General features: G+C 46.8%; 1 protein-coding gene across 3 annotated transcripts in view; it reads right to left on the bottom strand.

Annotated features, from left to right (window-relative positions):
• STUM (stum, mechanosensory transduction mediator homolog) overlaps positions 1-13,112 on the bottom strand; it is a 32,873-nt gene that overhangs the window by 4,633 nt on the left and 15,128 nt on the right. For 2 of the 3 annotated variants that reach the window (XM_088532702.1, XM_088532706.1), the window contains exon 2: positions 2,324-2,503. In XM_088532702.1, coding sequence (XP_088388828.1) covers positions 2,324-2,503 — 180 coding nt within the window. Of the gene's footprint in view, positions 1-2,314; positions 2,504-13,112 lie in introns of all 3 variants that reach the window. The other variant, XM_088532698.1, reaches the window with a different exon arrangement.

Here is a 13,112-nt window from a genome sequence, read left to right as displayed (position 1 = left end):
CAGCCTGGCACTGGCTGCGGATGCCTTCCTGGTCGTCTCTGCACTGCTGGCCACGGCTCTCGCTCCTCCTGCAGCCCCTATCGCCCATCACCACCACGACTGCACAGCATGAACAGGCCATGGTTTGGTCATTCCTGTCTCTCATCTGCCTACCCAAATGCAGCTCCCCATTTGGCAGAGGCACTTAAGGGTTTCTGCCCCTTGCACAGACGCAGTTAATTTGTGCGCAAAGAAGCACAAGCCAAACCAAACATCTGGGACTGAAATGTCTCATTTCTGGTGCTTGAGAAGTTGTTGCATTTTTAAATGACTCAGTTATTCTTCCTAAATGTGAAAACAAAACATGAAAACAAAATGTTTCATGTCAGGCCTGGCAGGGTGTTTGATCCAGCTGGGAGCAATTGATCACTTGTGGGGTTTCTTTTGTTTGAAAAATGAGTTTTTCATTTGTTCTCTTATCAACCAAGAGCTGACTTTTCAACCATTCTTTTTTTCTGCACTGTGAGTAAACTTAAAAATTAGCTATTTGCACGGCTGCAGAGGCAGCAGCGGATTCTCCAAGGCTGCACCTTGCCATGCTCCATGGGGCTGGTTAACGCAGTGCGTTGGCTACTCCACTCCTCTCCAGGCTTAGCAGAGGGTGACATTGCAGGGACCTCACTGTCTCAGTGCCACCCACCCAAACCAAGCCCAACGGCAGGTGCAGAATTCCCCAGATGGGGGAATTACTGAGAGCCTGGTGGGAACCAGCCCTTTGGGCACAGGAGCAGCATGCACATGTGCAGGGGCAAAAGCACAGGTACAGGGTCACAGGCAAACTGCACAACAGAACCCCCAGACATGCTCGCTGCGCTGGGGTTCACCCTCCTCTCTGCCGGGGCCCTAGGCGGGCTCAGATTGGAGCAGACATCCGGGGAGAGGCTTTAGCCAGAGGGTTTGGCAGCTGAAAACGTTCCCTGCTTTTCTGCTGCTTTCTCCAGTTTCACCCATTAATTCTCTAGATGAGTGTCTGCAATTTCCTGAGTGCCTCTCTGCTGCCTTGGCTTGCAGCCACCAATGTCCCCAGCAGTGATGGCCAAGTTGAAGCTCTTCAGAGAAAAAGACAGGAGCTCCTGGTACGTTACTCAAGAGAAGACCTTGATTTGGGACATGCTTCTCCCGTTGGTTTGGAGGGTCTTGGACCTCCTCACACTGGGGCAAATCCCACCTGGAAGCTGATATGGCCTCGAGGGGGCGCTCAGCACCTCGATGGGCCTCTCCTGGCCTGGGAAGTGAGAGGAACCCATTGCTTTTATCCTCTGCTGCATGATGCAGGCAAAACAAGCTGCTGGAGCCAGGGAAATTCAGGCAATTTGGAAGCTCACTGAAATCAAGGCTCACATGGCAAAAATTTGTTTGTCGTTGATATTAATGGAACCAAGGCATGCATATCACTTTGCTGCATCTCAGAGTACACTACGGATACAATAATTTTGTCATTAGCTGAAACATGATGGGGAAACTTACAGAAGCAGAACTAAGTTTTAACTGCCTGAAAAAGTGCTTTTTCAGATTAACTGACTGCAGGAGCAGTTGTTTCAACTTTTCTCAAAGCTTCATTTTGCAGTAGTAAAAGTCTTTAGCAGATGGCGTTATGGGGCTTGGATTTTAGATTGGCAATGCCAAGATCACACAAAGTGAACTAAGTGGGTGACCTAAAAGGTGTATGTTTAAAGAGAGTTTCCTCTCTTCTTCTCCCAGGCTATGGTTTTAGTCCCCTGAAAAAGGGCAGGGGATCTCCTTCTAGGGAGGACTTTCAGACAAGCTGAACTGTCCTGCTTAGTCTAATCAAAGTCAAATCCTGAATGAAGTTGTAGCCAAGAATGTTCTGTGGATGAATGGATCCTGGGCAGGACAGAGGAGGCAGGAGAGCCCAGGGCTTCCCTGCAGGCGGGTGCCGGGATGCACGTGAGCAGAGCAGCTACCACACAGGAAGGCCTGGCTGGAGCTCACGAGGCACTGCCGTCACCAGGGCGAAAAGACAGAGGGCAGCGATCATCATCTGGGCTGCCACTGCTGCGGGGAGAGGTTTCACCCCTTCCTGGTCTTCTAATTCACAAAAGGGGAAATGAAGCTCCCAACCTGAGCAGTGGGATGGGAGATTCCACCCGATGGGTCGCAGGGCATCCGGGTACATGCAGCCCCTGCCTCCTTCCGGCAACCTGTGGCCTTCAACCCTGCTACGTTTTGCAGCGCCTCCAGAGCAGCTCACAGAGGTTTAGCTGCGTCCTAGCAGCATGGACAAGGGAAGTTGGGGCAGGGAAGGCGAGCGCACTGTACTTACTTGCAAGAATGACCATGTCCATCCCCCAAAATATACTCATAATCCAGCCAACCATCACGATTGCTGTAAGGATCTGAATGAGCGCAGCGGCGATGTTCAGCCAGAAGACACAACACATGTGCCTGTCAGGGAGGTCGGTCCGGGCGCCGCACAGCACGGTGAAAGCTGATACAAATGTCCCTATGGAGAGAGCAGCAATAAAACACCCAGTGAAAGCTGTGGCTTTGTGCCAGGTGCCTTCTTTTAGATCCACTTTTCATAGCAACTTCTCCAGCTCCCGCTGCAAAGCTGAAAGCCTGGAAACACTCCACAGGAGGCATGCACAGAGCGCAGGATGCGCCGAGGCCTCTGTGTGCAGACACCCGACACTGAATCTGGAGTCTCAACACTGCAAGGGCCCCCAGCTCCCCGCACTGCATCACAGATGCTGCACGAGGTCTCCTGCCTTGCCTAGTCCCAAGAGTGTGAAGAAATTCTACACTCCTGAATGAAAAATGACTGTAGTAAACTGGCATATATGGGAACAACAGTCAAATCCCAAATCAATAGGAATTAAGTTGTAGCCCAGAAAGTTCCAAGCAACCTTTAGCAACTGTGCCTTACATTCCCAAAAAAAGATAAATACATTTGCTGTTATGGACTACTCAGAGAGGGACCTCACCACCAGCAGGGTCAATCTCATCTTCCTAGACGTCAACCCTGGTGTTCCCCTTTCATGAGACAGAGATGGACACATGGAGGCACAAGCACCTCTAACTCAACCACGCTACTAACTACTGCAGTTACTCTGATATATCAGGTTAGAAACCAGGATAGAAAACCAAGACAGAAAAAGGCTCTTCAGATTTCTGCCCCTACCCAACAGGGTTGGTGGTTGGCACCCGCAACTGTTCATTCACTGTAGAAAGCCGGTGTGGGCCTTTCTGATGCCTCCTGGCCCCCTGTCCAAGATGAGGAGCATATTTACTCCATCGAAGAATTAAAGGAGAAAATCCTAGAGAGAATTAGTAACATTAGAGGCCCTGCTAGGTCCTTGATACGTCTCTATGAAAACAGTCTGTTACTATTCACAAATATTGCTCTAGAAAGAGCACAGGCAAAAAGCAGGGTGCTAATGAGGTGCACCAGCTTCACAGCTTGTCATGGTCAAAGGAATGAGCCTCATTTCTGACAGACACAAAGGCCCTGTTGAACACAGGGCCAGAGCAAGTCCCTCCATCTGGCTGAAGGTGGGGAGGGGGCACTCGAATCAATGGCTTCCCCACAGGGAAGGAGGAGGAAGAGTGGGAAGGGGGAAATATCACCTTGCCAGTGGCTGCAGGGGACAGGCCACCGATCACTGTCCCCACTGCAGCCTCCCCATCAGCGGGTCGCAGCCAGCAAGCAGAAACACCAGGGAGTGCTGTCTACAGCCTATTTTTAGTCTCCCCATCTTCTTGCCGCCTTCAAACCCAGCCTCTTCCTAACACTCCCCCCAACTCCCGGAACACCACGTCTCCTCCCGCCGCTGCCGGGGCCGTTCCAGCCTCCCACAAGCCGCAGCAGTACAGCGGGTGGGCAGCGCTGCGGAGCAGCCCTGGCAGGGCCGCACAGCAATCACAGAGCCTGTCGTTCCTTGGAAATCAATGCCCGTATTTGTCAGGAAAACGAAAATCGTTCCCTCTTGGCTTACCTTTATTCCTCACAATACAGAAAGGTCGTAATGAGCAAAAACCCTTAAGATATAGCTTCAAATCCTTCCAGTGCAGCTTCTAAGGGTTTTACATCAGTGGAGTGAGGTGCAGAATTAGCTAATTAATCCTCTAAACTCCACAGTGACTGAACTAATGTCTAGTCCCATTCAAAAGGTAATAAAGCAAGTAAAAAAGTTAAGTGTTCACGTCTGGCTAGAGAACTGATACTGAGGCTAGGATTATAGTTTGGATTCTTGGCTTCCAGTTACATGCTTAGGCCACTTTCCTCCGTATGGAAGCCAATATAATTAGTTAATGTTTTGTGAGGCTGTTGGCATTTTTTAAAAACAAGAATTGAGATACATCAGAAGATATAAAGTTGGAACATTTTTCTTCCAGTCAACATAACTTTCTTCTAGACCAGAATTACTTTGTCTACATCACACCAAAACTAGAGAAAATGCCCTTCTCCAATCCTGGCTGCACTTTAAAATGTTAAGTAGAAGAAAGAGCCATAAATATATTACTCAAGGTACTCAAGGTGCAGGATTTCCCCTTAAGAATCTAGCTGAGGTACGTGTTTCCAAATACAGAAAAGTTTATGTCCGGGAGCACATACTCAGAGAGAAGGAATCTGGATCTGTCGATACCGTCTGACTGCATCACAGTTGGGACATCAAACCATTTAGCTTCATGATCGGTATTTAAATATTTAGGTACCTATATCATATATATTATAAACTTGATAAACAAATTACAACTGGGATTATGCTTGTTCAGTTATATCAGCTGTCCAAAAAGATATCAGAACATGACCCACAAACTGCTAACACTGGAAGCAAATGCAAACTGAAAGTCCTGAGAGCCCTGCCAACATGCCAAGAGATAAATACTCTCAAAAATACGAAGTGTTTCTTGAATCTTCCTAAGAAAAACATGACTAAAACCCAGTGGAATCTGTATTATTCTAAACCATGAATACATAGCACAATTCTAATTCTCTGTTCAGCTTTGAGTAGGAGCTTATTCCACTGGCAGTCAGCCCTAGCTGACTTATCCCACAGGCAGGTAACACCAGTACTGCTCAAAAACTGCGGTGGTCGGTACGGGTTACAGAATAAGACACAGAGTTAAAAATGAGCAGCTGACAGGTTAAGAGGTAAGAGGAGAAAAGTCTGCAATGTACATGGGGAATATTCACCACAGCAGAAGAAGGCAGAACCTCTGGGTTGCTGGAGTATGGAGTAGTTCAGCTGCTGGAAATGAAGGGGCCATGTTACCCTGGGGACAGTGAAGGGAGATACAGATGAGCTTTTTTGCCCTTCCTCACCTTTCTGTTCTATTCTCTCACTTTTTTTTTTTATGTGAAGTCCTCTCTCCAATATGCTCTGCTGCCTGTGTGCTGGTAACCGTGCAGTTATGGTTGACCCCAGATATAACCTGCTAGTTCCTGGTTTTGCACATTCTGAAATAGTGCAAGAGAAATGGCTTTTTGCTTTTTTGGATGGGAGTCCAACTCTTAGAGGAAAAACGCAATTCAGAGGGGGCTCTCCTGGCTTACTATGGCCGGAGCACCTCAGTGGGGGTGGAGGAAGATGTGAGATAAAGCCCGAGGCCTGTGCTGAGCACCATTTCTTTGCCATGTGTTATTTGATCGCTGTAGTCACTACATTTTGGGATGCCTCCAGCTATGTGTGAGAAGCATTTATCTCCTGCTTTTACAAGAAAGTCTCTCCTGGACGCTGCTGCAGCAATGAAGTGTGGAACCTGGCAAGTGTTGTGCAGAGGACCCGGCTGCTGAGCAAACGCTGTACCTTCCCACAAAGAGCGTGTGGGAGCCCAGTCACACAGACTGAGGTGCAAACCGCGGGATGCAGTGCCAGTGGCCAACCTAGTGCTTCCCAGGGACTTTCAAAGCTCCACAACAGAAAGTTTCTCTGCTGCAAGGAAATCCTGTCTGACAAGCTGCCCTGTTGCAGGTGGAGGAATGGCAGAAACCAAAATTACGATAACAAGGGCAGCATGTACCGCTGCCGGTCACACCTACACAGGCATGAAGAGGAAGCCAGGAAGCTACAGAGGGTCTCCTGTAGTTCCTGGGAGTAAATAAGAGAGCAGGATGGTGATTCTTTGCCTGCTTTCAAAGGGAAGGGTGGAACCATGTTGTGGCCTAGAAGCTGGGTGAGGCTGCAGGAAGCCAAAGCTACAGGAAAGGCCAGGCAAAGAGGGGAGGAAGAGGGTATGGGAACTTGGGGTGTTTCGGGGGGCATCGAAGGATGTAGGAGTGGTGCTGGGAGAAGCAATTAGGGCAGTATTATGGGAATGAGAGATACCTTTGTGGCTTGCTTGTGTCAGAGGAGTACTCTATGTGGGGTATCTCATGTGCTTTTTGAGTTTTGAAGGTAAAATATGTATTAGCTGTTAAACAGTGCTGGCAGTGGGTTATGTGGATATGTGAAAATTTGTGCAGTGTGATGGTAAAACTGTGTGAGCAACCAAAACAAAATACTGGAGAAAGGGTAATAAGGACTGCACTTGATTCCTTGGTATTGTAGTACATGGGTTATCTACTGATTCAGTTTTCTGTGACCTGAATTCCTTGTTAAACTCTAATTTGAGCTATAAAAACCTATTTTTGCAGTTGTGGAAGCCTCTTTTAGACCTTGGTATTAGTTGAAATGCTAAACTATAGTGCTTTGGGTTATGATGAGGGGAAAAAGAGCTACTAAAATGTGCTCAAAATGGTCTACAGCAGCGTCTTTCAACACATACACCATTCCCTCAGCTCAGGCAGGGGAGACCTGCGCTGCAGAGAAGATGCTATTAACAACACAATAAAATGAAACTGCTCAGCATTAGGGCTTGGGTGCCTCTCAGCAGGAGTGTCTGCTTCTCTGCTCCAGCAGACACAAAGTAAAGCCTGGGGCAGCCTCGAGGCCAGGGCCAGTGCCCGCCACCACCTCCACTTTCCACCCTGCTGGAGCTCATTAGGAATTAGGCTGCATCAAAGACAAGTTGCCAGTGCAGGTGCATTACCTAGACCTGCTTAGATAAGCATGCTTTCTTAGTGCAGCTCTCCTAGCAGGAGAGTATAATTCAGGAAGACAGTTGATGTACTGTTTGTGTGCAAACTACAGTAGCTTTTGCAGCTTGCAAGTGCAGAGGCTCATGCCAGGACTGCCAAGCAGCTCTACCATGCCCCAAGCACCCCCAGCTCTTTTTTCTTTTCTTTTTCCTGTGGGCTCCGCCAAGAGTTGTAATTGCAGGCAAAAGGTGCACATAGTAGTGACTCGCACTCTAGTCAGCAGCAAAAGCCTGGGTTTGGTGGGCTGGAGGGCCTCCTCCTGTGGGAGCCGATGTGGCCACATGTGTTCATAAAATGTGTGCCCTTCCATGTGTACATAAAGTGCCACTGCCTTTGCATGGAAAACCAGTTTCTTCATACTTCATATTTTGGAAAAAGTTAAATATTCTGAGGGCAAAAAATGTAACCTTTCACCACAAACTTCCAAATACAGACTGCAGAAAACTTTCACAAACCTCCGGACTAAAAATATGCAACAGAAATCTTAAATTGTTTGAGGGGGACTGCATGAAGAGTTACTGCATGAAGACTTACTTACTCCAGCTTGAACCATACACAGAGCCATCAGTGTTATTTCTATGTTGCAGCTCTGTAGTGCTTTCAACACTTGAAAGCCACTGTCCCTAACCAGTTAGATCTCAGTACAATTTGTCCCCCTGCCAGATGTTTCATAATCATTTTTTCCAATCCACTACTGCATGACAGCCTATGGCTTAATTCTGTTGACTTGGTGCTTAAAATTAAGCATGTCCTTGAAGTACTTCAAGCTTGGAGCACTCTTGCTGAGCTGTGAAGCGCAGCTCCAGCTGTGCAATAGTATCCTTGGTGACAGAGACCTGTGGGCTTCTTCCAGAACCCTCCATGAGTTTTCCTGTTGTTACACCTGCCTGATACCCACACTGATTCCCTTGCCCCTGCCTTAAATAAAGATGTGGTCCTAGAACTACCACAGGTATTTTGTGCCATACTTTCCAACTGTTTGAACAGTTAGAGAGAATGTATGACTTCCTGAAAGTAAAGAAAAAGCTTTATTATGCAGAAGCTTAGAAGCAGGAGATGGAAAACGTTTAGCAGCTTCTCCCCACTTATGTTCCCCCTGCCAGTGATGCAGGGGCACCAGCCCGTGTGCCTGCCCAGCTCCCCAAGTGTGAGGGGACTTTCCCTCTCCCCTAGCAGGAGGTCGTGTCCAAATGACAGAAACAAAGGGCAGGGAACAACTTTTTTCTAAAACCATCTCACATTCAGACTACAATCTTAATTCACAAACACCTCCAGAAATTAGTTTTTGCCTCCTGTTTCCTTCCTGTATATGTAGAAATAATTGCATTCTATGCTACTGAAACAATTTGGATGTGGCTTTTCATCCAAGCCTTGCAAATTGGAAGCTTTGAGAGCAATGCCTCTCGACAGTACCTCTCCTTACTTCAGAGCAGCCATGAAAGTTGGAGGTGAAGAAACTTTTTGGTGTTCTGGCACCTCCAGCTCCTACAGGGCTCTGGAAATAAGAGCTATGTAACTCTGGAAAATAAGAAAAATGCAGTGAGTTCTCCAAAGCTTTCAGAAAGATTCTACTCAATTACACAGTGTTGGATCATGTGTACTAGGGAAAGCTTTCCTGTTGCACACAAAGCAGAAGGCAGACCTGCGTGGTGGGCCAACCTCAACTTTTACCAGGAGGAGCCAAGTGTTACTTCTCAAAACTAGTGCTTTCCTGTGTGAAGCCAGAGCAAAAGCCTCTGCCTCCCTTTGCACGAGTTAGGTAAGTGCTGGTGGTGCCCATGAGAGGCTGCTCTGGTTCAGCAGAAGGAAAGCAGCAGGCCAAAGGTAAAGGACCAACTCTGCTGCTCTCTCCCAGTTTGTGTTCAGCCACATAGGCACAGCTCAAGATGAGGTCTAGGGTGATGTCGTCTCCTCTTCTGTCTCTTTGATTGCAATTTAGCCCTTTGAACCTACCCAAGCACAAGGGCCCTGTTGTGGAGGAATGGATTAACTGCTTCCAAGATGCACTGAGCAGTGCCTCTGCGCTTGTCTGATACCCTGCAGTCCTTAACTGAGAAGACAAATTATATTAATTAGGGACTACCTAGACATAAGACAAAATTAATCTCATTAGGAAGTTAGATGGGGCAATTACACTTTTGCTACAGACTAAGATAGCTGAAAAGGAACTGTAATGAAGTGCACTGGCCTTCAAAATCACAGCAAAATAGAAATTACATTTTAAATAATAGTGTAAAACAAAACTGTGACACAGATGTTCAGAGATTTGAAGTGAACAGTGTAGAGGAGATTAACAAAACCAGACTTTTTTAGTCAGCATTCTAGACTGGAGTGTCTCGAACGGGGACATAGTGGGGAGCTGCCAGAACTGCAGCCCATAGCGCAGAGGTGGAGTGTTGAGTACCATCTGCAAGACCAGAACTTGGTCCTGGCTTTGCTGCAGTCTTGGCAAGTAGTTCTGAATCTGTAGTTCTGTTCTGGTAAATACATGTTAATGCCATTGCTTTTGTTATTTAGATGCTTTTCTGGGATAGGGGCCATCTAAAGAGAAAAGCATCTAAATCCCATTCCTGGGATAGGGGCCATGCACCTAACACTGGGACCCTTGATCTCTGTTGTGCTACTCTACGGCATCTAAAGACCAGTTCTTCCTTTTATAGGACACGTTTCCCAAGAGCATTATCCCTCAGATGGCAGCTAAAGCCACCACAAACCTGCTGTTTTGAGCGTATACATTGTATATGAAATATTTAGGAAACAAGGCTTCATACTGTAATTTTGGCTTCAATTCCTTTCTGATGCCTACTCAGTAGCCACTTTAACTGCAGATGTCTAGAACTTTTCCCAAACTAACATCCAGACAGGTACACTCAATTCTCTATTAGAGCAGGGTGAGATAAGGAAGTCTAGGGTCCCTGGAAACAACCAAGCCATGCACAGGCTGGCGGAAGGGTGGCCATGCGCAGGCGAGGTGCACAGCCCGAGTAAATCTGTGCAGGACCTACAGCTTGGCCCCAAGGGAGATGCAAGGGGAGCATCTAGAACGTGTTCCCTGTTGGCTCCTGCAGTTGAGGGCATTGAGGCACCCCAAGCAGACCAACAAAAGTCAGTTTTTGGCAGACAGAGAAAACCTCTGTGTGACCTTATACTTGCTGCTGCCCCAGTGGAAGCTGTTTGAACAGAGCACCCTGGAGCTACCCGTGGTTTCACAGGCCACGCGAGTATCGGCACCAGCCAAGATAAGGGAGTTCAGCCCTGTGTAAACCCAGCTAGGGCAGTTTTCTAAGAGGAAGATTTGCTGTTAGGTTTGGGAATATGTAGAATAATGAACAGCATCTGCATTAGCAGGCATTTTATTAGCACTCTGTGATACTCTAGTCATTAGCAACCTGCGCTATTTCAGCCCAGGTTTGGCTGATAGAGAAATAGAGGTTGAATAATGGAACACCTAGGAGGAACTTGCAAATCTTTTGAGCCTTTGTTGTTTTACATTATATACTTGATAATGTCTGTTTAATATCTTTCTCTGTCCTCCTTATCTCAGTTCATTAAACAAATAATTCTGTTTTCCCAATGTAGCCATTTGAAGCCATCTCAGTTTCTTTTCTCAAAGCTATGTCTTCTTGCCACTGCACAACTGACAGCAGAATGCTGTCAGTCTTGAATGCAGAGCAATTCATGTTTTTGAATTTATTTTTGAAGAGCTGTTTTGGCTCCTAAACATCAGTTATGGTAATGTTACAGTGCCCTTATACTCATAAGGATGAACTCATCAGGGCAAAAAGCATGTGTGGGATCATGCCATGATACGTGAACTTTAGGTAAATAGGTATCATCTTTCAACACTGCGCCTTTTCATGTCATATCAAAACACTCAGACAACTTCTCAGAGGAGTTCTTTCAAAAGAAAAAGGAATATAGACTTGACTTGGGCAAGATTTCTAGCTCTCTTTCCATTTCTGCAATGACTGGTCTGTCTCTTCTGTCTGAAAGCAAAGCTGAAGGAAGCAACATGCCTTAATTGATCAGGTTGGAAAAACAGGTGGCAACCCTGTTGTGTTCAGGAGCCAGATTATCTCCAAATAGTGGCCTCTGGGCCAGCCACGCTGCATTCTGGTGCATCTAGGCCTTAGCAGATCTCGGTAAGCATGCTTGTGTGGTCCTAACGTTGACTTTTCTAAACATGGCCATCAAATAGACTAATTCTTCTAAATGCCCTCAGCACATCATTATCTCTAGGATTTCTTGCCTTTCCAGTTTGCAAGAAATTGTATCTAATTTACCCTTATTCCCGTTATTCACTTGACAAAATACTTTCCTGTATCAACCACTCAGCTACAGGTAGGCATTATATAAAAATGCATATACACTTGTGTTGTAGATGGCAAAGTAATTCCTAACATCTCAATTTAGCAGGTAATTATTCTGAGTGAAATATGGAAAGTAATACCTTTATTATACAGCAATTCAAGGACACCATTCTACAGGGGTTAGGGAATATTTGTATGGGGTGAGATGTACTGGGGAAAATTATTATATAACAATAACTTAGAAGTTACCATTGTTTTAAGCAGTCTGTGCCTCCTTTCTACACTCCTCATGCTGAGTAGATTATAGCACGGTTAGGGACAATGCTGAAATGGTTTTGTTCTCCTGTGCAAGACTGCTAGAAGCAGTCAAAATGTTAAAAGGGTAAAGCTGAAATGAGATTCAGATTTTTAGTTTTAAGGTTCTTCCATATCTTGCTGAGAATCTACCAGACTGGGGTAGGGAACCCACACTGAAACCGAGTGTTGAGAGTGCAACCCATGTGTGTTTCTGTACCCCTGTAGTGTCTTGTTGACGAACTAGACTTCACTACAGCCCTCTCTCATTCAGCCCCACCATGGTTTGTGCAGCAGGGCAGCACTTCAGGGAGTGCTTGTTCCCCCAGGGAAGGGGAGTTTGCAGTTGGTACTTGCACACGATCCCACCATCCAGGGCTGCCAGGGCTGGGCCAGTGCCTCTGTATTTCAGCAGCGTGTGAACCCCAAAGACCCCTGTCTGCCTTAAGGAGCTTGTGCTGCAGCCCTTGAATGCTCAATGCCCCCGGCTCTTGCTTTGCCTTCCCGGGGCCGGTTCTGTAACTCACGTCTCAAGCACTTCTCGGGCAGCTTGCAGGACTCGCTGCCATCCAGCCCCAGAGGCCTGAACCTCGGCTGCTCCCCTCGGCTGGGGCTTGCAGTTAGCAGTGAAGAAGGCAGAGGAAGACATCTCACGCAGGCAGGCTGAGTCCCAGGGAAGGCTCAGCTCGGGGGCTATCCATCTAGCCTTTATTCGCTCCTCTGTTGTTGTTCTTTTCTATTGCCAAAAATATATCTATATTGGTCCCAAATTCATCTTAGACGAATTCATTGACTGCTTCAGAGTTACACTGGGGATTAATTTGCCTCATCAGGTCAAACCTGATCTTGGCAGTAATTCAGAAGTGCACAGACCAGAAAGACAGTGTCTTTAAGTAATAGTAACAGGCTATGGCAAATAGATTATATGCCTGCTGCTCTGAGTGAGGCCGAATGCAGGCCAGCATGAACTCAAGCAGCGACATGCATCCATGTGAACTGAGCTTATAGAAAACTGTTCCTGTAGGTGTGCATACATTAAATACATGTACAGAGGGCCCACTCCAGCCCTCTCCTAACTCTCTAACCAGTTTGCAGAGCTGTACTGGGGACAGATTCTGCTCAGTGTGGTAGTCAGTGTCACTCTCCCTGCTCTGTAGCTGAACAGGACCATGGTGCTCAGTGAACCTGGCAGGTTCTCTAGGCTCACTTTGTGCCCAGAAATTGTGCAGTTGAGAGACTAGTTGTCTGGCTCTTGTAACCCTGCAGTTTCTTATAGGTGACCATTGTCTGCAACTCATTGCTGTCATGGATTCATTGTATTTGCCTTCAGTCTATGGCACTGCATAGCTGAAACTAAGGCAAGAGCTACACCTTTACCTCAACTGCTGGAAAAGACCTGTTGTATCTCTGTTATCTGACTTGTGTCA

This window comes from Tinamus guttatus, unplaced genomic scaffold (assembly GCF_059628265.1).
Source record: "Tinamus guttatus ecotype Peru unplaced genomic scaffold, ASM5962826v1 Tinamus_guttatus_pri_ptg000033l, whole genome shotgun sequence".
Classification (NCBI taxonomy): domain Eukaryota; kingdom Metazoa; phylum Chordata; class Aves; order Tinamiformes; family Tinamidae; genus Tinamus; species Tinamus guttatus.
This window is presented reverse-complemented; position numbering and strand designations above follow the sequence as displayed.